Source organism: Lonchura striata, chromosome 1 (genome assembly GCF_050655825.1).
Source record: "Lonchura striata isolate lonStrDom1 chromosome 1, ASM5065582v1, whole genome shotgun sequence".
In the NCBI taxonomy this organism is placed as follows: domain Eukaryota; kingdom Metazoa; phylum Chordata; class Aves; order Passeriformes; family Estrildidae; genus Lonchura; species Lonchura striata.
In genome coordinates, this window is record NC_140703.1 from 86864400 (window position 1) to 86891565 (window position 27166).

Here is a 27166-nt window from a genome sequence, read left to right on the forward strand (position 1 = left end):
ACATCTGCAGTGTTATTGAAGCCCCAACAGCTGTTGCTAGCTTTAATCCCATGGAGACAAATTCATGATATCTGCAGTTCTGTATGTTTCTGTTGATAATCTGACAGACCCTGAAAGCCTGTGGTATCTGGACCCATACATACATGAAATAAATTATGCAGATATTAGGATTTCCTTGGTTTCAAATGGTTGCCTTGGACACAAAGAGACACAGACTTAAAAATAGAGCAGTTTCTACAGGTGGATTAGACAGTCAGCATTCCTTGGGCCAGACAAATGAAGATAAATCAGTTAAGAAAGGCTGGGAAGAAGCTTCTTGCTGTTTCATCTGATTGCTAAATTAAATCAATTGGGGTTCAGAGAATATTGCAATCACAGATAGCTGCACCAGTATTTTTCTAATGGCAAAGTATTCTTTCATCTCTAGATTAGTTCAGCCAATAAAGGTATCCCATAGTTAACATTTCATTTTCATTTCGTCAGCATATCAAGATCAGTTACTGCATGAGGAGGCCATTGAAGAGAAATTTTTGAATAATGTCTAGAGAGATTTTAACAGTTTGTCATGCAGATCTTTCCCACTCTTCTTCCCAAACATCAAATTAACTTTTAAAAGTTATCATTTAAAATATGTATCCTTCTATGACAGTAATTAGCTACTATTGTGGATATAAAGAAAGGAAAAGTTACATATCCATTTTTTTCCCTCTGTATAGAGTCCAAAAAAAAAATAAACCAGTCATGAGGCCCCATATCTGTTTATCATGTCTTGGTCAGTTTCACCCTGTAATAAATAAACCTACATAGGTAGGCTAAAATTTTGCCATAGAATTAATCATATAGTTGTCTGACCTCCAACACCTGAGCATAGTCAATGTCCATATTACATAGATGGCCATGATCTATTATGCACTTCCTAAAGAATGTTAGTATTGCTTAGATTAAAAGTCTTATAACCTCATTTACAGCATTGTGAATAAATGAAGAGGGGGGAAATGGAATTCTGAAAGTTGCCAATAGATAAGAACAAATATGTGAATTGTTTTCCCACATTACACTTATAGCTAGGTTGATAGAGACTCAATAGATTATAAACTATATGGAAAATTAACTAGGCTCACATGGGTGTCATCAGTGGTACAAAGTACAGATGAAAGCCAGTTAGCATTCCTCAGGGATCAATCACTCAATCTGGTACTCTTTCACATCTTCATTAATGACCTCAGTGCTTGAGGTGGCATTCTGGGAAAATGTGCATAATACTGCTGGGAATAATCATCATGCTGAAGGCCTGGGTTGCTATTCAGAAGCACCTTGAAAAGCTGGAGAAGTGAGCTGACAGAAAACTCACAAAACTCAGCATAAACAAAAGTAAAGTTCTGCAGCTGGAAGGAAATAAATCCACACAATAGCTTTACAGGAAAGGACTCGAGGACTAATGGACTAGTTGACCATGAACCAGCAGTGTGCTGCTGTGGGGGCAAGGGATAACCACACAATGATAGGCATCAACTAAAGTGTTTCCACTGGGTTGGAGGAAATTATTGTTCCCCTCTGTTTAGCCTTTGAGAGGCCTCCTCTAGAGCGTTGTGCCAATTTGGGGATTTTCAGTACAAGATGCTGACATACCGGAGCAAGTCTATCAGGGGAACATGGAGATAATCAGGAAATTGGAAAACATGAAGTATATTTTAAAAATTCAGAAAACTTAATTTATTCAGCCTAAAGTGAAGCTTTAGGGGAACTCCTCAGCTACCTTAATGGGAGGGTATATAAAGAATATGGAGCCATACTCTCCTCAGAGGCAGGACAAGAGACAATGGATACAAGATAGAACACAGGAATTTCCAGGTGATATATATTAGATTTTCTTAAACCATGGGAGTGGCCAAACAAACTGGAAAAGGCTGCTCAGAGAGGCTCTAGAATCTCCATTCTTGCAGATGCTCTGAACTGCCCTGGCTGAGGCCCTGAGCAATCTGATCTAACTGAAGCTGCTTTAAAGAGAAGTCTGGGCTAGATGACTGGATTTCCAGATGATCAAATCACTGGATTTCCAGAAATCCCATGTAACCTAAATTACTCCATGATTTTAAAAATAACTCCAGAGTTATTTTTCCCCACTTTTTTTTTCTATCAGTATCTACATAATATTTTTTTCTAGTAAATTAAAAGGTAAAACCAACAACTTTTTTTAATAGCAAATATTTGGACTTAGTTGCCACTTTTTCATATCCAAATAAGGCTATGTTTAGCTGGATTCCCAGTCAATTAAGGATTGAAAACATGAATTTCATTCATACTGAGGACATACATAAAAGCACACTCATGCATTGACTGAATCAGATGTCCAACAAAGTGGACAGAGTGGCAAATGATAGCAAACAAGATTATGATTCTGACTCTGCAACTGAAATAACCTTTATGCTAGACTGGAATATCACATAAGTGTCCACCTCTTCTGACTCAAGTCAGTCTTTTTGTGACTACAAAGAAACTGTTCAAATCTAAAGGATTTACTAGATAGACACTCTGCTCTATGCATGAATTTTAAAGATTGTCCACATTTAGTATATCACTTGGAAAACCCAGTATTGAACACTAAGAAAAGCTGCTTGTGGAAAGGACTGCTCCTGCTCTTGTAATCAGATTTTAAAGACTTTCATTTAAGAAAAAAAAAATGAGCAGATAAATATGGCAAACCTGAATTTCATCAATCTTGCTCAACCAGCTCACTGACAAGTCAAAATCACCCCTCCTATGTTCTCTTTCACATGTGATTTTGGTAATCAAATGGATAATGAATGAGAGGCTTCTGCTACTAACATCTTTTCCATGACCACAAAAGGATGCCTCATGAGAATCTTCTATCATACACCTTAAGCAATGCATTACCACCCAAATTACTTGGAATCTGGATTTTAATTTCAACTGCTTTGGCATTTTCTTAGTTAATTCTGAGCTACCTTGAATTCCACTCTACTTGCATATAGAAACAAAGCAAAACAAAACCCAAACTAAACCAACCAAAAAAAAAAAAAAAACCCAAGCAAACAAACAAAAAATCCGTAGTTTTTGAGAGCATATAAACTTTAGATTCATTAACTTCTGTGAACTTTGGAAATTTTAAGATTCATCCATCAGTGATTATAATGTACTTCACACAGAGGAAAACACCATTACTTAGAATACATTGACATTTGCAGTGTTAAAATGTTACAACTGTAAGAGTTGACATTTATTCGAGCAGCCCTCAAATTCTGAATATCAGTACAATTTGTATACTAGGGTAGTAGTACGCCTTTAATATTAATCATATTTATTAGGAGGAAATTATATGAAGAGTAAAATTCACTATAGTTCTGTTGTAGACAGTTATAAATGTTCCACTTGCTAAAGAGCTGGTAAGCGTGGCAGAACGACAGCAGAAAAAAGGCACAAAACCACATAAAGAACAAGTTATGGAAGATTAGTCAACTGTGTAACAGTTCTACTGGCAGGGAGAAATAAATGTTATAAAGATGGGGAATGGTGCAGGTGTGTAAGTTAGGACAGGATAACCTACAGGTAAAGGAAAGTAAAGGCAGAAATAGGACTTCACGAGGGAAATGAGAGTAAGAAACTATGAAAGAACTGAAGAAAAGATAAACTATTTTATGCAGATGGGGAAAGAAAGCAGAGGAAAAGAGAAAAGACCTTCTACTTTGTAATACATATCAGTAATGAATTTCAGTATCTATGTTCACTCTTTCCATATGGTATTCTGATTATATGCTGCTCTTATGTTAAATAATTATATTTAGTCATGTAATGTCAGCAGCTTGAAGCAGGAACTCTTAAAAAAGACAAGGGAGACAGAGAGAGTACCTCAGCTTTATTTCCACAGTCTGCCAATGACAGACTGTATGAATTAAACCCCAGAAAGAAACTAATTCTCCCTTCATATTCCCATTTTCCTTTTTTCAGCATGTAAATATCATCTCTTCCTCTCCTCATTTACTTTATGCAGCACATTGCATCTGGAAGTCTAGATTTCAATGCTCTTGCGTAAGACAAAAAACAAAAAGGAAAGCAATTCCATGTCTACCCTATGATGTGCTTCTTCACCAGCACAGGAAAAGAAGGAGATGCTACTGTCTGTATTCATCCATGTGAACAAAATTGAAAATTCTGGTCAGTCAATCCTCAGGAGTGGAAAACAGTATTTTAGGTGTAAGACTAAAGAAGAATACATGAAAAGGACTAGCTTACATGGCTTCCTACAGCACTGTGGAATCAGCTCAGTGAATTAGAGGATAACTTCTGCTTTTATTGCCCTGCATAAAGAAATAGTGTCTTCTAGCATGGTTCTGAGCTTATATCCAAATCTGTATCTATCCTTCCCATAAAACTTTCAGTTACTAATTTTTGAAAGATTTCTCCTCCTTTAACTAATTTAGCTTTGTTTACTGCCATTATATACTTAATACTACCTCTCAGGCACAAAATTATCATCTCCAGACAAAGAAATCTCAGGCAGGGATTGCACTCCCAGTGTAGGAAAGCACTGTGAAAGGCACAGGCATTTTCAAGCCAATGTTCACCAGTAGCAAAGACCCAGCCAATCAATATACTGCTGTTGCTAAAATACACAGGCAAAGACCCAGCCAATCAATATACTGCTGTTGCTAAAATACACAGGACTCTGTGCTCTGTAAAGTAGATCCTACTGGGATCTGTAAAGTAGCTGCACCTTTATAACCTTTGTAAGAGCATGATTTAGAAAGGTCCTTCTTGTCACAAAGCCAACTGGGAATTTAAGAGCCCAAATATCCTTTAGCTTGTAGACACATCTAGAAATCCCACAATAATGGCACCCTTTCTTTTCTTGGTAGCACACCTTTTATTCCCTCCATCATGAAGCATTACCTGTATTATGTCTAGGACAACAACCAACAATTTTTCCACTCATGGCTTCTCTCAGTCAGCAGGGACACCTCCATACTTGATTGGCACAAAAAGATTGTACTGTGTCCTGAATACACAACATAAGAACAGTCTCAATATTCCTACTAGCTTTTCCTTGCTAAGGAAAAGGTCTAGCAAAATTTTATGGACACAGTCTATAGAGGGAATAATGGGCAGCACCAAATTTTTCATCTAAACACAAAAGATGCGAGATGCAGGTACAAAGTGATTCTGCCTTTTCCTTCCAACATCCACAGGAAAATCAACAAATCCTCTTAGCAGAGCTCTTCGAATCTGTTAGCTTAACAGAATTATAGAATAACAAGGGTAGAAAAGACCATGTTGCCATGCACCTGATCCATTAAAAATTGAAACTGAGCCATGGGCTTGCATAGTTGAATTATATCAGAAAAAACACATTCAAGATTCAAAGCCATCTGAGAACTCTAAAAAATATTTCCATTGTCCATATAAAGAGCAAAACTGTCTTTCCTTTTCATTAATATTAATGTTATTTTTTTATTATTAGTCTTACTATCATATTTTCAATTATTAAACTGTTCACTCACAAGTTTCTGATTCACCTCCCCTCTCACCTAACAGAGAGAGGTTGCCACTAACTTTGTGGTACAGCTTAAAAGAACAGAAGGAAAGAGAGGTGGGGAGAGACAAAGTGAGGTGGTGTGAGCACAGGTGAGAAAAGACAAGGCAAAGCAAGAGAACAACAAGCCAAGGGGACAGCAACTTTGCCAGACAATTGTCCCTTTGAGAAAACAAAAACCCCAAAACACCATCATCATACTTACTTCAAAGGCTTTCTGAAAGCATACACAATTTTTGAGAGAAGAAAATGAGTTGAGGAAACTAGCGGTGGTAAGAAAAATAAAACTGATCTTCAGAGAATCTGTTGGAAGAATAAGCAGAAAAGAAGCAGTATTTCATACTGTACTTCCTACCTTCAGGCTCTACCTTTTAAGCTATGGATTGGATAGATGTGACAATTTTGGTAATCTGAAAGAAAATACAGAACCAAACCATGGTATCTTGAATAGAGGCATTTCTACACAGTCTTGGCAAGTATTATAATCAATAATTAATTGAATAAAGTTAAGTTCTGCAAAATGTATACAGCAGAAAATAGAGGAATGCATTTGTAGACTAACTGATATTGACCATCCACATGAATAACATTAAAAATTGCAGGCTGATTTCATAATGCACTAATTTTAAATCAGTGAGTGAGCAGGGATTTGATTTACATGCCAAAAAGCCGTAGAGCCTTATTTCCAGCAACTGAACTCTCCTAACATGACGTAGAATTTACCAGATGTCATATGCCTTCAAGCAAAACACCCTGAACCTCCACTTAAGCCTTTATCTTCTTTAATCAAGGAGTGAAGGTTTCTTGCTTAACTATATCAGAATAGTTAGGAGAAAATAAAGGTTTTCGTTAACCTTTGTACTCCCCTCAGTAAAAACATTTCATAAATTATATGGAAATAGAATATGGTGTATTATTTGGAGTGAATCATTAGTGTCTCCCTTCAAAGTATGAGCTGGGTTACTTTCCTCATCCAGTTTTTTAGTCACACTAATGTGAATTACTCATCCTATATTTAGAAAATATAAGTTATGTTCCTTTTGTATTTGGAGTATCTGCAATAATCACTGAAGAGGGATGCAAAATATCCATGGAAATGATTGCAGAGTAAGAGAAAAACCCAAAATCAACCTAGATACCAACAACTAGACACCTAGTTTGGGTAGGATTCAATAGTGAACTCCTGAGCTCAAGTCCTGCCTCTTTTCTGGGCCAGGCAAAAATTGTGATCTATGTTCAATCAGAAAGGTCTCTAATTATTTAATCACTCGATTTATCTCTGTTTCAAACTCAGGAAATTCTCTTGGCTCATGAGTAGAAAACTGCTCTTTAAAAGGCTATTGGAAACTCACAGGTTTCAAATGAGACATGTCACTTCACAGCTTATCCAAATGAAAGAAAACACAAAAGCAAATGTCCATTCTCCTCAACTAGCCTCACCACCCAGCAGCCCTTCTTCTCAAGAGGCTGCCAAACTTTTTGCAGGCTCATCTCATGTTGACTCTGAGTGAGTTTCATATAACTTTCTTTTATGCAGTTCATTTGTTTCTTTCAAACTAGTCCTGAAAAAGGTTAAGTCAAAAAACATGCAGGCAATCCATCCTCCAAAAACTATTTGTCAAGTAATATACGCATGGATTCTGTGTTAAAACCCTCTGAATTTCCACCAGAAAGTGAGATCCATAGTCATTTCCAATACCTCATCTGTAGAGATATACAAAAGTTATGTAGTAAAACTAAGATTAATACAAGTATTTCACTAAAGATGGAACTACAGCTGGATTGACATAATACCAGTGAAAGATGCCTTTTAAGTCTCAAAGCTACTTTACTGGCAATCCCAGAAATTTAGGATAACTTGATTAAGAAAACAAAATACTTTATTTAAACAGCAACAGGATCTTAAACCCTACGCAAATCATGCCCCATTACAGAATTTACATCTCTTTGCTTCAGGCAGAAGATCATTAAATGGCAGTAAGTCATAGTGGTGTTCAGCTGTGTACAGAAACAACACCACCTATTTTCCTGCTTTCCTAGGATAGCCCATAATATTCCCAGCTGATGCAAATTCACAGTAAAAAAACAGGCACTTAAGGATATGGTAAAGAGAGAAATAGAAGAAGATTCCAGATAGCATGGAAGGCCTTTCCACTTAGCTTTAGTATGTGCTGGAAAATATATGTTGAATATGTTGCCAGCCACTTATCCGTCTTATCTTGTCCTGGAGTCCATCAGACACAGCATCACCAGCAAGCTGAGGGATTGCACCACTGTCCTCTGCACTGGGGCAGCCTCACCTTGCATATTGTGTGCAGTTTGGAGCATGACAATATAAGAAAAATGTTAAACTGTTAGAGAACATGAGGAGGTTGAACAGCCTTGAGGGAAGCCATATGAGTAATATCAGAGGTCACTTGGTCTGTTCAGTTCAGACTGAGAGGAAACCTCCTTGCCGTCCACAGCTTCCTCATGAGGGGGAGTGGAGGGGCAGGCACTGATCTCTTCTCTCTGGTAACCAGTGACAGAATCCAAAGGAATGACATGAAAGTGTGTCAGGGGATGTTTAGGTTGGATATTTGGAAAAGTTTCTTCACCCAGAGTGTGGTTGGGCATTGGAACAGGCTCCTCAGGGCAGTGGTCAAAGCACCAATCCTGACAGAATTCAGAAGTATGTTCCACTGGAGCTGCATTCTGCTCCTCCAACCTCAAGGCCCTCCTGTTGGGTCCCTAAAAGCAGCTGCTTGAACTACAGTAGCAAGAAGAAAAACTCCTGTACCAAATGAAGTACCTCAGATCAGACAAACTATGTGTATGTTGAAGGAGGAACTACTTTTGCAAAACCATGGTAGACTATCAAGAAATGCAGGACTGTTTTATCATGCTTGAGTACAAGTGGGAAAAAAAAAATCAACCATAATTTTGACTTTTCAACTCCATCCTCCTTGCTGCTGCACTACAGCAAGATCACTAGGAGCACAGAACATTGTTCTTTTACACCAGCTGCAGTAGCTCAAATGTAAGCCCTCCAGAAAATCTGGCCCACACTCACACTAAAACACGTAAAACACAGGTGGAATCAGAGACTTAAGCTGCTAAAATAATTTTTTTCTGCAGAGCATGTGCAAACAGACTCGCAGGCAGAAGGCATTTCTGACATAGAGGAAATGCACCCTTCCCCTCCGCCTCCAAAGTCTTAAAATTTGATGTCATTTCTAACTAGCATGACATAGGAAAGCTTGTTGAGAGGTGGAAGGTCACATGCTTTTCACAGTGAAAAAAACACGTTCCTATAATTGCTTCACAGCCAAACAACTGTCTGAACTGCCTTTGGCAAAGTTTTATATCTGCTGGTTTTTATTATATTAATCTGAAATCCACTATTTGTAAAGAAAAATTTTACATAGATGTTTAATTAGATTATATCATTAACCCCTTATTTTACCATTTTTGTTGTAGTATTATAGTCCAATATAGTGCCGCAGGAACAAATTACTAATTAAAGCTAAAATTGCCTACAGTTTTTTCTGTGTAAAACTGACCCTGTCCTTCATCTCATTCTAGAAAATGCTCAGTTCAGTCAAATTAAGATTTAGTCCATGGACAAGCTTCAAATTCTGAATGAAAATAAAAGCTGAGCATTGCAATACTCCATTGGAAACAAAATATTCAAACAGCACTTTCAAATCCAGTTCCTGACATGTGATACTTGGCATAAATCAGATCATTTATTTAGAAGCTGACAGATTTTTGGCATGATCCTCAATTTAATTTAATTATGTTTTTGACTGCTAGTTTGTTTGTCAATTTTTTAAAAGCATTTTACAAAGATCCTCATAACTCTATACCTCCAAAGTGTTTGAAGTTTGAGGAATATATTAGGCTGTCTTTATTTTTACAGGCTGAAATATATTAGTAATAGAATACAAAAAAACATTTCCACATGTAAGAGGTGGTGAGATATCTAGAAAGAAGCCACATTCTTAAACACTGCTATATCAACAAAAACTTCATATATGAATCTGAGCTAAACCAAAGAATTTACACAGCTTGACCATTCAATGTATCAGCTATCATTATCTAGAACAATCACACAATGCCAATTAAGCCGGACTTTTTAAAAATCCAGACGAAACTCTCAAGTAATTATTTAAATCTGCCTCTTTTCAGTTAGCTAACCTAGCTGTGCCACAATCTGTCAAAAACTCTGGTCCAGTAAGGCAGCTCTCAAAATACAGGTCCAATTTTCTCTTTATAAGAAATTCTCCCAGGCTTCCTATATTTGTTTTCACTTTCCTTTTCTTTATGCCATTTTACAGTACTATCCAGATGACAAAGTAATACTCAGACCTATTTTATATAAATACAGTTTCAGACACCAGAGAGTTAGAGAACACATTGCAGGGAAAACAATGAAGATAAAGAGATTTCAGGAGAGTGCAAACAATCTTGCAGGTGTTTTTTTTTTTCCTTTACTTTTTCTAATTTACTCTCCAAAATAATTATATACTAAATTATAATATTTTTCGAAATAAAAGGTCCTAGTGTCTAACCTTTTAATCTGGAAACAATAAGAAGTACTTTAGGTAAAAGGAAATATAGAAGCAGCAGGCTAGCACAGATCACATTTCCATTTACACTGATGAATGCAGCCAGTTATGTCAGGTGAGAAATTGGGTCTCCTGTGGAATTCAGACCTCAGTATCAGGCAGATCCTTTGATACTGTATACATCTCCTATTTATTTGGGCCCATCCAGCACAGAAGAGATTCCCCAATTTACAGGTGTTTCACTTTGCACTCTCCACACAGTGCAGATTCAAAGAAAAGACAGAAGGCAGTGAGGATCCAATATGTTCTAGCGCCAAAATCAACTTTGGGTAATTTTAGGTCTTATAATTAGACTCTCAGTGTGGAGTATTTTAGGAGAACATGGCTCAAAATTATGCCTGGCATAGTTCTATTCACTTTCTGAGAGATTTATTTAGCTCTTTTATTGTTTATGCTGTTTCACACACTGCATATAGGTATCAGAATAAGTCAGAAACAGAGACAAAATCATTGACTGCATTTACCTCAATCACTATGTATGCCCTAATTGAATCACAAGCAAAAATGATTGCATGAACTGAATTTATCCAAAATTGATAGTCTGATTTCAAATCAGCATTGAGCCTACATTATTCTGACCAAACAATATAGCTTGATAGCTCATCTCAGTGTCTAATGAAGTAACATTTGCATAATGCATGAATCCAGCTTAGGAAAATTGAAACTGCTTTTGCCTTAAAGATGGCCAGATGTTTAGTGAGCATGTGCTCAAGGGACAAGTTCACCCAGAATATTGAAGACCAAGACTGAGACAGATAAGTTATACAGGAGGAAATTTTTTATTTCCATTTGCAGTGGGGAAGACCAGCAAGCATTTTGGCAATCCCAATTCTTCAGATACTAGGACCAGTAAAATTCAGAAATTGGCACTCTTAGACAATTTTTTTTTAGAAAAGCTTTTTTGATTCCAATATAATAATCTCTATAAATTTAAATATTAGGATTGTACCTTTCTATAATTCACAACTTCGACTGCTTTGTAATTTGACCTCAATCTACAGGCCTTCCAGGTAATAAAGAAACATATGCTGTGCACACTGCAGCAAATATACCTCAGGGAAATACATACCTGAAAAGGCATTTGAAAGCATAGAGCTGACATAGTCTGATATATGGAGTGTATGTAAGCAGATGACAGTTACTTCTTTGTCTCAGTTAGCCAACACACTTTACCAAACATGAACTATCCGCCAAAGCTCACTATCCCTGGAGTTCACTAGCTTCTGTTTCCAAGAAGGATTTTGAAAGGCAAGGTGTGAAAAACAGAGGTAATTTACTGGTTAGATAATACAGGTGGAAAAAGTCATAAAATCTTGGGCACACGTGTCCTTTTCTTATCTGAGAGAACCATTGCAAACTTCTAGCCTGTTTAGATAAACATATTCTGGGTGAAAACAAGATTCATTAATCAACAGACAACAGAGAGAAAGGCTAGGACATGAAACTGAAGCAGAAAAAAGATGCAACACACAGGAAAGGTGACAAGCAGTTACCACTTGCAGAGATTGCCAGGAGCACAAGTACAGAGCCACAATACCCATGTCACTTTTGAGGTGGTGCTTTTCTCTATTCAACAGGATTATGAAATTTCATTTCCAGGATTCTTCTTTTGAAGAATTTAGTAATCTCTCTTGAGAAGAAGGACCAGGAGGTCTGAAATAGCATGGCTCTTTTATGAATGTTCTCAAAATAGTATCCAACCATTTTTGGCCTTCTTCCTTTCTTGCAGATTCTTGCAGTGCTGTATCACATTTGTTCTGTTTCCTGCACAGTCTTCACAGGAACTTTTGGCTTCATAGAAGAATAGTAATACAGAAGCAAATTACATGAAAGTGTAATCATCACTGTGTCTATTTCAACATGATGAAAAATCTGCAAGACCAAGTGCTTTTCCATTTTTCTTACTAACAGTTGGCCTAAACGCCTTCCTTCAAACATTGTTATTTGAAAATTCAAATCAAAACCAGTACAACAATCCTATTATTATTACCTATTTTTCGTTTAGGCCAGAATTTCTAAGGAAGAATACTTACAAAAATCATAACAAATTTTTTATGGTATGCCAAGAATCATACAGATTTTGTCTAAACTTCTAATCTAACCTTATTCAAATATTCACTAAATATGCAAGTAAAAGATCAGTGGAGCTGATGTAACCATTGGCATTTATGTTAAGCTAGACACTGTAAGAAAGAACTTGACACTCTCATACTTTTATGAACCTGTTGCAATTTTCATAAGTTCCTTAAATACTTTTAAAAATTCTGTTGTCCTTGAAAACTGTGAAAACAATTGCAAGAAAACAAGAATAGTTATCCCTGCTTCCAAGTCTCCCAAAAAATACAATTTGCTAGATAAATTATGGGGTAAGCACAGGAAACAGTCAGAAAGGATGAAAGCAGTTTCTTTACTTTAAGAATCTCACAACAGCTTTGAGATTTATTCTCCTGGACTCGTGAATAGTTTCCATATCTTTACCATTTGTAACTTTAAAAAAAACCCTCAACAGTTAGTAAAATTATTATATTACCATTAAAATGACTGTTGTAAATTTTAAAGCAGTGACTACACTTTAATGTCTGAGATGTTTAACTAAAATATATCCAAAACTCTGTGGTCAAAACTATCTGATTCTGTGTCATGTACAAAAAGTTAATAATAGTTATAATAACAGCTTCCCCTCACAACATTTCTTCAGATTTCAAGAGTTGCAAATAAAATTTGCAGAAGCAGGAAAAGAGCCACAAAGTTTCATGAGAAGACAGAAATTTTAAGTGTAAAGAGCAACTTGCCCAATGCAACACAAAATGTAACAGAACCACCTGTATCTTAAAAGTCTAATGAAAAGCAGATACAAAAGAAGAGTTTGGTAGAAAGACCTTTCAGGTAGAAAGCTATGAAAACATATAAAGAACCTAGAATATCACTATTTTCGACCACATAAAGCCTCTTTTCCAGACCACAAAAGCAATAAATTAGGACTACTTTGATTTAAAAGGAGGGAAGCGGAAGGTGTTAGCAAAAGCATGGAAGTGCTGGGATACAATACAATCCTGCAGGCTGTAGACCTTTTTAATTGCAGAAACCAAACATTTGTATTATTCTTCAGTTCTGTGTAATCATTCAGTAGAAATACCTTGTCTATACCAGAAAAATCATATTTGAGAGTTCTTAAGAGTCAAGGGACATCATGTTCACTAAAAAAAGCTTGAAAGGAAATGTAATGCTATTCTCTAAACCATTTTTTTCAGCAATCTGACAAAAAAAGGAATTACAACCAATTAGACTGATGACAAGCTCTCTTGTGGGAAAAAAAAGGTAGGGAGGTTCTTATGGATTTTGCTCATTGCAATAATGGTGTGGAAAATGCCAGTTATTGTCCTGATGTACAAATGATGCTGGTGAATAGTATTCATTCTTTACTAACCAAAAAACCTTACAGAAAACTGAAGATGATTCTGTGGCCCAATAATGGTTTAGAGGGGTCACTGTGTATTCAGCTATTTCTTCCTAACTGCCAAGCACATTCATAATGCTGCTAGAATTGCTCTATGGATGCCATGACATCTAGGTCTACATTCCCAGAAAGTTATACCATGAACTCTTATGACAACTTGTCATTAGTATATCTCTATTACTTACAGAACAAATCAGCAGCATCCATTTGCTTCCTGAATAAATCGATAACTGAAAGCACTAAGGAAGACCAAACTCTCAAAACCATAGTTTAAATTACACCAATATTATTGAGGAATCCAATAAACAGGTCAACACAAAAGTAATTACTCTTTCATGGAGCAATCATGGAAAGCTCAAACTCTAAAATAAAGTTGATAAAAACTTGATCACTCAAAAATGAAATTGATTAAGGCTAAGAGATTGTCAATTTACCTTAAAGTAATTCAATAACCTTTACAGCAATTTATCCATAGATTTTCTAAACTAACTTTCCCAAATGTTGCCAATAAAGAATGTGAAGCTATGTATCGCTGAACAGACAAGAAGGGAAACTACTGCTTTTTAAAGGAACTTTGACACTAAATACACTTCTAAAGCCTGCAGGCCCAAGAAACAGGTTATTGAAGTGGGAGAAACCAAGCTTTAAAACCTGGGATTAAACTTTTAAAGTTTTAAAAACTTTCCAGCTTTAAAAGCTGGAAAGGAGTTTCTTTCCACTTTTTGTGTGAAGGCTAATACATTACCTCAAAGAGGAGGTATCTGTTACATATTGTCACCCTGTTTATCTATGGAAAAAACATTCAGCCTAGCTGTTCTTCAAATCTTTTTTAATAACCACTACTGAGCAGAGGAGACATTTAATTTTCCTATCTTACTGAAATTAAATTGCTCATTTATCATACACCTTTTGAGACAACTCTAAGGCTAAGTTCATCCATATTTGACAATCTGCTTGAATTCTGATAAGACAGAGCAGCAGACCTAAGATCAGTCCATTACCAAGGACTTGTGACAGAATCTATCATTCCTCCAAGAAGTAAACTGGATTTGCTGCCAATGCAGTAAATTATGGCAGTACGTATTTTACTGCTGTACATCACAGCACACAAGATACATTGCAGAAAATTTAATATTATTCTAGTCCATTCCCATTGCACCTCAAACAAGAGCAGCCTAAGGCCCTTCTTTATCCAAGTCTCTATCTCCCAGGCCCTGTTTTAGTTACACAAAGTGAAGCTCTAGAGAAGACCAAATATAGAGGCTGCCAAGGTGGTGTGTGAAAAAAAATCAATCTGTGTTCATTTCCCCTGCCCCAGCTTCCTCTTTTCCAGTGAGTTTCACTTTTGAAAGTGAAAATTATACAAGCCTCTCACAAGATCAGTAGTGGAACAGAAGCCACCAATATATTCAAGTTTCATTTTATTACTACTACCTCCCAGAAATATCTTCATAGTGAGACACTGACTGCCAGAGCTTAAGGCAACAAGAACAAGCATGTAAAAGAGGTGATTTTATCAGAAAAAAGTCCATTCATCTTAAAAGTTTTCTATTTTTTTTTTTTATTATAGAGAGGTCCAAACTTAATGACAGGATATAAATATGCTCTAGAAACAATAACAGTAACCTGATCATAATCTAGAAAAATGTTTAAGTGTATGATTAATATATTAGTCCTCATAAACAAACAGACCCACTCAGACTAAAATTTAGTCCAGTACATGTATTCTTGTAGGTCACAAAGCAACAAAGGAACTTGTAAGATTTTCAGGGAAAAATACAAATAGCCCAAGGCATTCCATTATTTTAGTGATTATCTGAACTCATCAACTGGAAAACTCACTCCTCAAAAATAACTGAAACCATCTCCCTGCACAATTGCTTTATGAATAGATAGGTGAGATAGTAAGATAGAGTTAGAAAAACACATTTCAAGTTAACAATGAATAGGACATCAGCCTTGTGCTATCTTTGAGAAGATGTTTGTAAAGGAAATACTTCGGGGTATTTCACAGTGGGCTGAAAATGGGATAAAATCTGTCTATAAAGTAGCTTTGCCATATGATGGAAAGATTCAGCAGGCTATGCTTCTATAACTTCAGCTGTTCTAACAATAATTTTAACAAACAGACATAAAGACAAATAGATATATCAAACATAGCCATAAAGACTGAAAGCATGCAAAAATTCAGATTTAATTATAAGCTTTGAGTAGTACTTTAGACAAGTCTCCAGATCAAAACTATTCTTTAAGATACATATAATGTCCAATGGAGAAGCAAAACGAGCATGTGGGGACTTTGAAACTGAAGTTCAAAGAAGTCTACCCACACATTAAAGGGTAAAATAGAGTAAAAATTGCTTTTATTTTAGAACACTTAACTGAACAAATGGAAAATATAGCACCCACAAAGATATATGACATAGCCTAGAGAGTGGAATGAAGTGATGGAGTACATAAAAGAAACACTCAGAAGTGTAATTTAAGAATACTTGAGAATAAAGAGATAACCAGCAGGTAACCAATTACTATTTTTATGGACAGGTAAGTACAGTTTAAAAAAGTTGCTTCTCACACTCTCTTCAACATTTTTTCTGTACAGTTTCGTTAAAATGAGATTACAGTTACAAAAACCACTCAGGTGTAAAATTCTTCCTTCACTAGCAATTTGTGTGGCAATCTCAGATTCTTGTAGCTACTCAATTAACCCTGTATGTGTGAATGCACAAATACATAGGCTTTAATGCCACTGAAGTTTAATAGTCTATTTAATCTCAGCAAGTTTACCTTCCTGTCTTACAAAACTACTTCTAGAGGTTTTTTCCTCCCACTATTTATGTCTAGTTCCTAATTTGATTATTAGTCTTTATCCCTTTTCTGTTCTTTTATAGACAAGCCAGTATTGCTTATCTGTAGAAAACCAGGCTACAGTAAACCATGTTAAGACTATGGTTTACAAGGCAATCTATAAACCTTTGCAGCTATTGACAGGAACCAGAGGGTTGATGAAAAATGGATTATGGGTTTTAATGCAAAATCATATGCTTCTTTGACACCATTTTCAATGGAAAATACTAAAGAAAAAAAGTAATTTTTAAAAGATAGATGTATAAAAACTGAGGAATATGGAATTCATACATCTGGTTTACAATATAAAGTTTGGGGAAAAAATTGCAAACTAATTTTAAATTTTAAAAATTAATTAAAATAACTCATTTAGAAGATCCTTAAGATTTCCTAATACAGTGGAAAAGTGTTCATTATAATTACAGAGAGAAAAAAGATCTTCAATAAGAAAAGATTGAATTAAAATCTTGCATCCTATAACCTAATGTCTCTAATGGCATTGCACCTCTAAATGGCAATTTGCAGATTTCTTTAACTTAATTAGATGATGAAAACTGAGACAAAGAGCTATAATGTGCACACAGTAACATATAATTTGGCTCATAGAATGCATTTGTCATTTACTTTTGACTAAACCAGGTTTTGTGTCCTTTAAATGAGTCTAAGCTCACATCCTATGATGTTCTTGATAAAGGACAGACATCCTGACCTGTATCTATAAAGATATCTATATGTGAGATGTCTTTCATTTATTAAAAAGACAACCTAAAATTTTTGAATGGGCATTCATGTATCTTGGAATTTTAAATTCAAAATACTCATAATATAAATAATATCTACAATTTCATAACATCATGTCATAATTCAAAATGCTTAAATTACTTCTTTAAGCTATTGCCACTCACAACCACTTCCTAGTATTACTCAGTTCATTATTCAGACTATTCTTCCTTGTCTAATATTACACAATACCTATTTCTTCATATCAGGTTTTTTAAACCATGACCCAAAGAAATTTTCCATGTCACAGACAAAGGAAGAGTCTCCCCTGTCTATTAAGAAAACAAGTTTCTATTGTCTTCATAAAGATACTATAATGATAAGTCTCTAACAGAAGAATAAGCACATTACTGCTTTACTCTTTCTGGAAATCCTGAGGTTTAAAGTAGACATATTGAAAGTACCTAGAAAATGAAACGCTGGTAAGACTTTCAGGGGAAGTGCCAGAAGCTCTCAGCCAAATGTCTGGAATGCAGGGTTAGCCATATATTACTATGGATTATGGTGTTTTTGCCACAGAACACTACCTCTCCTTTAACTTGAAGCCTTTTTGATGGGGTCTCTAACATTTCTTCCCCTTGTGGCAGTAACAGCCTCAGTCTAAAAAGATTCATTCTTCCTTGTATTCACATGCAGTTCATCTGAGATTAACTCTGCTACAAGTAGGTGTTTGATAGCAACTGTCTTTTTCCTGACTGTTAAAGAAACAGTTAGATATTAATATTCACACTCAAGTCTAAGCATAATTGCAACAGTTAGTGACATCTGAAAAGCTTTGCTCTACAAAATAGACTTGAACATTCGGCTGAACACCCATTGAAAAGATATCTTAAAGAAAATTATTTCCTAGGTTTCACTAGATGAAAATCACTGATGAAAACTGATCAGAAAATATTCATGCAGAGTTTGATTTCTAGAGAAGCTCCACATGATTTTCCCTCAGAAGTGCAGCAAGTTAAGAAAAAAATAATTGAGCTAAGGTCTAAGTTTGGAAGTACACAGCAGGAAAGTCCGCCTGTACATGTTGATGATCTCACTCTTGAAATAAGAAGAGATGAAAATCAAAGTAATCATCACTCTTTCTGCTCTATCAACCACCACCTTATCGAGTTGCCTGGACAGAACAGCTCAACTTTTAATAATAATTAAGGAGAGAAAGTTAAAAGTTCTTGTCCTGGTGAGAAAAAGGGCATAGGTGGGTTCTGCCAAGAATCTCCTTTTTTTTTGTCCTGAAATGGGATTTTCATGCACATTCCTTTCCCTTTGAAATTTCAGTTATATGACAGATATTAGACTGAAGACAGTCTCTTTCTTCCTCTTCCTCTGACACAGGTAATTTATAGCTTCTATTTCTGTTCGGCTCTTTGTGTTCCCATGCTTCAGTAGTTCACAGTCTACATGAAAAACTGCTAACTTAAAAGTAAATAGATTATTATTTTTAATTCCAAAAGATGTTTGATCTTTTTCTTCCAGTAGACCAAATGATGGCTACTGAATACTGTAGCCAAACAGTTGAAATAACACAGACTGGGAGAAAGGAAGCTTCCCAATCAGTTCTACCACTTCAGAGACAAGCCATCATACAGCACAGTGGCTTGCAATTTTGTGAGGACTTGCCATCTTCACTGTAAATTTGAGACTGCAAGATCATTACTGCTCTCTTATGTATGTTTGGACAAACTCCAAAGTAACAGAGCAGAAATTGAGCTTTTGGACAAAAGTTTGCTACATTTGAGTGTCTAATGTTAATTTCCTATATTGGTAATTAGGTCTGAGAACAGAAATGAATTTCAAAAGTACTAAGGTAGTTCAGATTCCCTTTCAGTGGGATGTACTGTACAAAATCACATCTGAAATAATGTCCATTTCTTCAAAAGTTTAAATATAATTCTATGTAGTCTTGAGTCCTTAAACCTCAGATACATTTTGTGTTTCATTATTTTATTTATCATCCTGCTTTTACCCAATACACATATTTTTTTCTTCAGCTCTATGTAAGAAATATTTCAATATCATACACTCATTAACTATCCTAATGAGACTATAAAAGAGATACAATACGCAATTTTAAAACTGATATTTTGCTGCATTTATCTATTTTGTGCATCTTGAACTCAAAGGGTATCTTGAACTCAAAGTTAATGTATAAGTAAGACTGTGCTACAATAATCTTCCAAAACTCACAGATTTCTTCTACTACTAATTTTTTCCTTCTGCCTGAAGTAGTTTTGATGCAATGCTTTCTTATTATTCCACATACATTTCCAGCACCCCAAAATTCTACCTACAAACTAATTCAGAGAGGCAAAGAGCAAAAACACATTGTTCCCATTGCTTGTGAACAATGCCCATTCCTAGAGTAAATGCAAGCCAGAGGACCTTTCAATAAATTGCTCTCCAGAGGTCATTATGGTAGACCATCAGGGAAGAGCAAGATAATGAGCTGTTTATTAGTTCAAGAATGGAGCAGCTACTCCCATTGCTTGACATTCAGTGCTTCACATGAAATATCAATCAACTCATTTCACAGTCGTTGAATATGAAACCAAGTTGTCCACAGCACATAATTTGTTTCTGTGTTTATTTGCCAGACTTTCAACTACCAGGGTGCATAGGAGTCTCTGACCACCTTGTATTTGATTTGCTGCAATGATTTGCCTTATTTCATATTTATTGGCAAAACCAAAGAATAAGGCTGAACAGACACCTTTTAAATTCAGGAGCTTCTCTTTGAAAAATACAAAAGATACATGCAATGAATTCATTAGATTAGGAACATTGTACATGGCAGCCTTTGAATGCCATTGTGGAAAAGAGCCATTGCTTTGAAGGGGTTATTTTAAAATCTTTAAATACAGTAAGATATTAACAGGTCCTCCATTTCCAATCTGTATTAAAAAAAATAAACCTAATTTAAGAAGGGGTATAATATGATAAATCCAAACTCAAAAGTTGCACAAGCAGCCACAGCTACCCATAACCCCATAGCTACATAAACATTCAGCTTGCTTTCTAAATCTGAATATGTTGCTGCAACACTGAGGAAAGACCTAGAGTTCAGACTAACAAGGGACCAACATTTTTACCTCATAGGTATCTTAATAGTTTTATTATAGCCACACTATCACATTCTTTCAGTTTCTCCAGCCTTTACACGTGCAGCACATCTATGTATAACTTCTTCAAAATTATACTTTTACATTCAAGACTGTTGGTAACTCAGTGAAAGAAATGCAACCACTGAAGAAATTATGAATTCCAAACAAATATGCTGTTATTATATGATGACTTTCATTAACTCCACATTATTAAGTTCTGTATATTTGATTTCATCTTGAAACAACATCTCAAGAGTTTTCTTGAAAATTACTTCACTTCATACTTTTGTTTTCTAAAATGGTTATTTTACCACTGAAGATCTACCAGCATTTTTTCAATAGTCAACACAGAACATCATATTGCTTATAGGCTTTTTCTCATGATGAGACATAATCAGAATTATAGCTTAAAACAGGAACAAATCAGAATCAAAACAACTTAGCACTGTTATTTAGTGTCTTTTTCAAAAGTTAGTATTGATGCCAAGATCAGCAACCCAGATAAAAATTTTTGTAAGTCACTTACCATATTTATCGATGATACAGGACCAATGCTGTTAACATAAATGTCAACATCAATAACTGTTGGTTTTACTGTGGAGAAAAAAAAAATATTATTTTGCAGACAACATAAATAATCACTTTAAATACGTGTTTCCCCAATAACCATAAATTCTTTTTTTCAGGTAAAACTACTGAGAAATATGGATAATGCATTTTTAGGAAAACATGGCTCTATTCCTCCTACCCAACAAAAAAAATTGCAATAAATTAAAAGCTGTACCACTTCATCATCACAATTCCAATTTGTCAGCAACAATTTGTTGAAACTATCAGTGCTAGGCATGGTAGCTCAAAGTGAAATTCAAACCTAAAATGTCTGACATGAAAGTAGAAATAATGCTGAGTATTACTTTTCCCCTTTGCCTCAATGTTTAAGTCCTTTAGCCTGTTCATTCCAGATCAAAAAAATCTTTCCAGACTGCTGCATCTCATCAGCCCTGAAATAATCTTAACTTAGAGAAAAATCCTCTATGAAATCTGGTTAGCTAAACCTAAGCAACTCTTCTTTCAATTTAGACTCCTTCTCTTCAGTCCACATTGCATTTGCACTCTTTCATTCAAAGGCTTTTGAATTTGATTTGGTTTACTCAATGCACATTTCCCCTAAGACCTTCCATGTTTTCAGACTTTGACAACTTTATAAGCCAAGGCAAGCTCTGTATTCCTTTCTTTTGCTGAGGCCATTAGGATTTCTCTTTCTTTCAGCATCTTTGGTGTCAGTGTAGTTGCTGAACATTATTGAGCTCTTAGGGGTGACATAATCTAACTCTAAAATAATGCCACTCTTACACCAAAGATACATTATTTTTTTTTACTTATACTACGATTTTTCCAGGCCCACAGGGTATACATTAAGCTCTAAATTGAAATCTAAATTAGTGGTTTACTTCCTCCAGAGTTAGCTGGCCCAAAATTAAGTATAAAAAAATAAATGCTGTTTTAACCTGCAGAATGATAATTGATGCAGACTTGCCTCCAGTAAGCCAATGACATCTGTTGGACATCTTTCTTTCCCACAGAAGCACCTTCTCCCCTGCATTGTTTTCAAAAATCTCAAGAGAGTACTCAAACCACTGAAGTTTGGGAACTATGTTGGGCTTGGACTTTTTTCACTAACTCCCTAACCCTCCTACAATGAGGAAATGCAGGCATATCAGCAATGCAAAACTCAGAAAGCTTTCTTCTGGGAAGCTACTGAGCAGAGAAATGAAGAACAGCTAAATACCAAGGTTCTAATGGAAGCTTATCTCTGGTAACAATCAGTCTACTGGTCTAAAACCGTCTGATAGAGAGACAGGAATCTTCACATGTAAAGATGAATATTTTTTGCCTGCATCTCCCAAATTTCAGACTATCAAAGAGGTGTCAAGTAGTTTTAAAGTACTTGAAAATTTAATGGTTATGAAAAAAAGAATTTGCAAGCTGGCTTGTCCTGTAAGACTTTGGTATGTACATATCATTAGGAAGGCTATATCCCCTGTTGCAAAAAAACAGACACTAAACTGTGTACAAATAGTGGTTAAAGATGATAGCCATTCTCTCTATTCATTAAGTAACACATGCTTCTTGACTGTGTATGGTCAGAATATCCAGGATTATTTAAGGTCATGGTTTCAAACTGTCTGAAGTACTGGCTGATAAACTCAGATCTCCCCTTCAGCAAAAGAAAATGTGAATTCAGCTGAACAAGCTCAGATGATTAAAGCAATTCTAATTGTACCCAGTTAATAACTAAATAGACGTCTAGCAGCTTCTGGTAATGAGTTGCCTCAAAATGCAGCAATAAATGCCATTACACAGGAATTGGTAATAGCAAGAAACTACAGCTAGCTCTTCCATCAGAATAGCATTCATGGAATAAAGAGCTCTAAGCTTTATAGGGTTTATGCACGTGTCTACCTGGAAATTCAAGGCTAAGGAGTTCTGGTGAACATTAATGGCACTAGACTTAAGCATGTAAATTGGCATGCAACTGAATCTTGGCAGGATCAGGAAAAAAATTCAGAACCAGAACACAGTGCTTGAAATCTGATTTTTTAATCATTGCAGTAAGTATATATGAATAATATGAGGTGATAATTTCTCCTGAATGTGCTGGACCAAATTCTCTTATGGTGCAAAAAAAAAGAAATTAAGCACTGTATATTATGTGTATTAATGCTAAAGAGAATTTGATCTTACTCACAGTGAAGGTCTAACCTTGAAACAGAACACTAAACAATGGTCACTTCTTCTATCAAACATTTCCAGTGAAATTCAAATTGAAAATAAATAAGAAAAAAATACAGGTCAGCTATTATACTTGTTCAATTTTTTTTTTAAATTCCAAGTTTATTTGAATTATTTTATTTTCCTAGGCAGAGATAAAAAATACAACTGTAATTTGATTGTATGATAAATGTGCATTCAAGTTTTAAAAGAAAAGACAGACGAGCATAGCTCTTGTTGCATTTGGTCTTTCATGGATATAAACACAAATAAGCAAAGGATTGTCAGCTACAATTTTTAGATTCATTATCATAAGTTTTTAATTCAACATGCTAACCAAAATGGAGAAAGGTTTTAAGATTATTCATGTGTGAATGCTCACTTCAGGAAGGAATTCAAGCCACACATGGAGTTGTTGAGCTGCAGATGGAGGTCTTTTCTTGCACTAGAAGAGTGCTCACATGCATGCTCACATGCTCATATGTTGACAAACAATTAAAGTGTTAATACCTCAGTAAAAGCTGACAATAAGATTAAATATGGATATTCATCTACAGTACTGCTTTGTTATTGGCCTAAACCCAAGATAACTCTAAAGAGCTGTCAGAAACTTAGAAAAAATAATGGCAGAACCATGTGTATACAACATGCAAGAGAGCAATTAAAGGTTGTCAACAAATGTACCAGCGTTCTCAAAGTTCTTTGAAATACTATTTAATATATGGCAGTAACTTTCCCTAAAAGACAATGTAAGCTCATCTGAATAATTGCAGCGTTACACTGCTACTCAGTGCTACAGAAGGTAACCTGGCTGCTTATCACAGTCATTTAATCTTCACAAATGTTGGTTTTAATTGAGTAGGGGATTTATAAAGCCTATCAAAATGCTTTTAAGCAAAACTAAGATCATCTGATCCAGATGCCCTGGCTTTGAGACAGACAGTGTTTATATTTCAATCAGCTTTGTAACTAACACATTGCAAAGACACTATCAACAAGTAGTGCCTACAAACTTTAAAAAAACCTGACAGTTCAAAACTCACCTAGGACAACTACAGGATTCTTCTGGTCCTGCATTGTGGATTTACACTGGTAAAAAAAAAACAGTACCTGAGCTTGAATTTCATTAAAATCCATGAAAACATTACTGTGGGGCATATGTGAGTTGATCATGTGTACAAAAAAATCAACAGATAAATCATGAGAATTTTAATAGACTCTTGAGTAAATCAAAAGTGGGAATGTTATACAATTTCATGTCATGAAGGGGAAAAAATATGCAAAAAGTTCCTGTCGTTTTATTATACTTATTTACTACTCTGAATTATCCTGTCCTTTTAAAATATCTCTTAATTTTTGATAGATCTCCACTATTCAGAACTGATGCTTATTTAATGAATGAAACCACTTTTCTTCTTTCAGAAAGCTTCCTCCACATTTGAAGTCTGTCCAAATAGCACTAATGTTCCTGCATAAATCATAAATATTTAGAAATATTTTTAAAATTTTAATATTGAAAAATATTTTTTACAAGCTCAATTAAACGAAGTATGTCTTACTGAGTTGTCATAAATTTTAAAATAAAATTATTTTTTGTTGAGAGTTAACCTTTCTTGCATTGTTCAACCAACACCCCAGTTTATTCTGGTTTTACTCAACACAGTGGTGGTAAAAAATGTTACAGACCAATACACATTTATAGAAGCAAAGCAAGTAGAACTAGATTTTTAGAAGGCAAACAGTATGATCTCTGTTCAAGAACTACAGGGCCACTTGAGCTCTGCCCAAATTTTCACAAGACTTCTGAACGCAAATGACTAACAAGATTGGCTTTGCAGTAATGAGGTATTTTTTTTTATTGCGTTGTAATGATATTTTACATTCACTCATTTCCACATAGATTGTTATTTTTAAATTAGGACAAAGCTGTAATAAATCATTACACAGTTATTGGTAACTGTAATAGTAGTGATTATAGTGTTAATTTTTACTTTGCATTAATGATGATGACTATTCCAATTTTCCTACATGACCTTATAGGCAGCATCTATTTGCCTAGCTATTCTTATAAAACAAACTGCTATGCTAACGAATTGCTTCTTAAGACTAAATGTGGTTGGCTAACACATCTCCATTTTACAACAGAACACCACATTTGAAGAAAAACCTGGTAATAGGAAGTGTTATCTGCCATCACTGGAGGTATCTAAAAGATGAGTGGATGTGGCACTTAAGGACATGGTCTAGTGCTGGATTTGGCAGTGTTAGGTTAAGGGTTGAACTCAAAGATCTTAAGAATCTTTTTCAACCTGAATTATTCAATGATTCTCTTCTCCAATGCTGCTAATCTATCAGTGAGGAAAATTAGAAACCCTCATTCTTCCTGCATGGAAGAGAATGGGCTTGAAAACAGATGTCGAAGTCCTCCACTTGCTAGAGACACAGAAACTCTGACAGAAATTACATCAATATATTCTAGGTTCAAACTACCAAAACAGAACTGCAAATGAAAATCAAAAGAAGAAAGAAAGTTTGGATTAAAGCAATATCAGGATGAGAACACAGTCCTCTGAAAACAGTAATTTTTTTACATGCTAGGTTTGGTTGTCATTTTGTCCAAGAGTGTGAATGACAGTGTGCACATAAACGGACTCCCTCAATTAACTATAAATCACTTTCAGTCTTCATTTCCCACCATAACTATCAATCAACCTTCAGCACTTTCATCCTTCATTTACCATTCCCTAATGCACAAGATGTAATTTTTCAAGTATTACGTTATGGGATGAAAACTGTAGATGTTAATGGTTAGGCTTGTTTTTCAATCAATGCCTACAGTTTTAATTTTTGTTTTACTTATAATCATCAGAGGGGAAGAGTTCCTGTCTGATATCATAAGACTGAACAATAATAGAATTTGTTCCTGAAAAGTCTAGCAAGCTAGCAACCAGGGATGAACAATAACAGCCATAAGAAAACTATAGAGATGTAAAAATGAGCAACAATATTTAAAATAATATGTGCAGAACATAATATATCCCTGTTTTAAGATGACAGAACAATTAGTTTGTGTTGTGACCTCGAAAGGGCAACTAACACTGATCGTCTATGCAGTTTACAAATACTTTCTAAGAATGATAATACTTTCTAAGAAACCTCTTTAATGACAACAGGTAATCAGAGAGGGAAGGGATAAGAAGAAAAGGATTTTCTTTTGTAATCAGTACCTCAGACTTTCCCTGACTCTTTACCTAACTTTCAACTCATGGGATCCAGAAAGTTTGAATGCTATACTCCCAAATTAAAAAATATAATAGTGAGGAAAAGAAGAGAGAATAAGAACTAGCATCTTCTACATTTAGTTTTGTGTGTGACAGTTAAAACTAAGAGTCAGGCAAGCATTATCTGTCAATCAAACTTTCCTACCTACAATGCTATTCAAGAAAAATATTCCATCTGTGTATGCATCAAGCCAGTTCAGCAAATAGTCACTGTCAGGAAATGAAACAAAAAATAAAAGTTGTCTGTGTAAATGAATTATTTACATTCACAAAGATAAGGTTGTAAATTTAAGGGAGCTTGCTGTTTAGTAATTGGTTAAAAGGTCTCTTTCTCCCATACACAAACAGTACACTTTCTTTCAACCCAACAGACTACACACAAGATATTAGTATTGCAAAGACACAATTGACTTCTTATAAATTAGAGAAAGTAGCACTTTATATAGAAAAAGAACTTCATTACCTGGGGTAAATTATTGACAGTAAATTAGAAGGTAAATTCAGAAAAACAGCGTTTGATTACTAAAATATTTCTATATATAAAAGTACAGTAAGCTTTAAATTGAAGTGTTGATTCCCAGCATTTGATTTAAATTGGGTGATCTAAACAAAAGAAAAGAAAAAAGAGAAAATAACCAAAACTCCTAAATAATTGGAAAAAATGAAACTGGGTTGCTTTGGAGGGTTTACACAGAAACATTGAGTTGCAGAGCTTCAGGCTCGATGCATTGGACTAAAATTTCTCTACTTATACTTTCAGTATGGCACATTAA

The 27166-nt window shown here is 35.2% G+C and overlaps 1 protein-coding gene across 4 annotated transcripts in view; it reads right to left on the minus strand.

Annotated features, from left to right (window-relative positions):
* The window catches only part of GABRG3 (gamma-aminobutyric acid type A receptor subunit gamma3), a 296838-nt gene that overhangs the window by 259745 nt on the left and 9927 nt on the right, over window positions 1-27166 (minus strand). For 3 of the 4 annotated variants that reach the window (XM_031504126.3, XM_085582609.1, XM_021546689.3), the window contains exon 3: window positions 20867-20934. In XM_031504126.3, coding sequence (XP_031359986.1) covers window positions 20867-20934 — 68 coding nt within the window. Of the gene's footprint in view, window positions 1-20866; window positions 20935-24155; window positions 24202-27166 lie in introns of all 4 variants that reach the window. The other variant, XM_021546691.3, reaches the window with a different exon arrangement.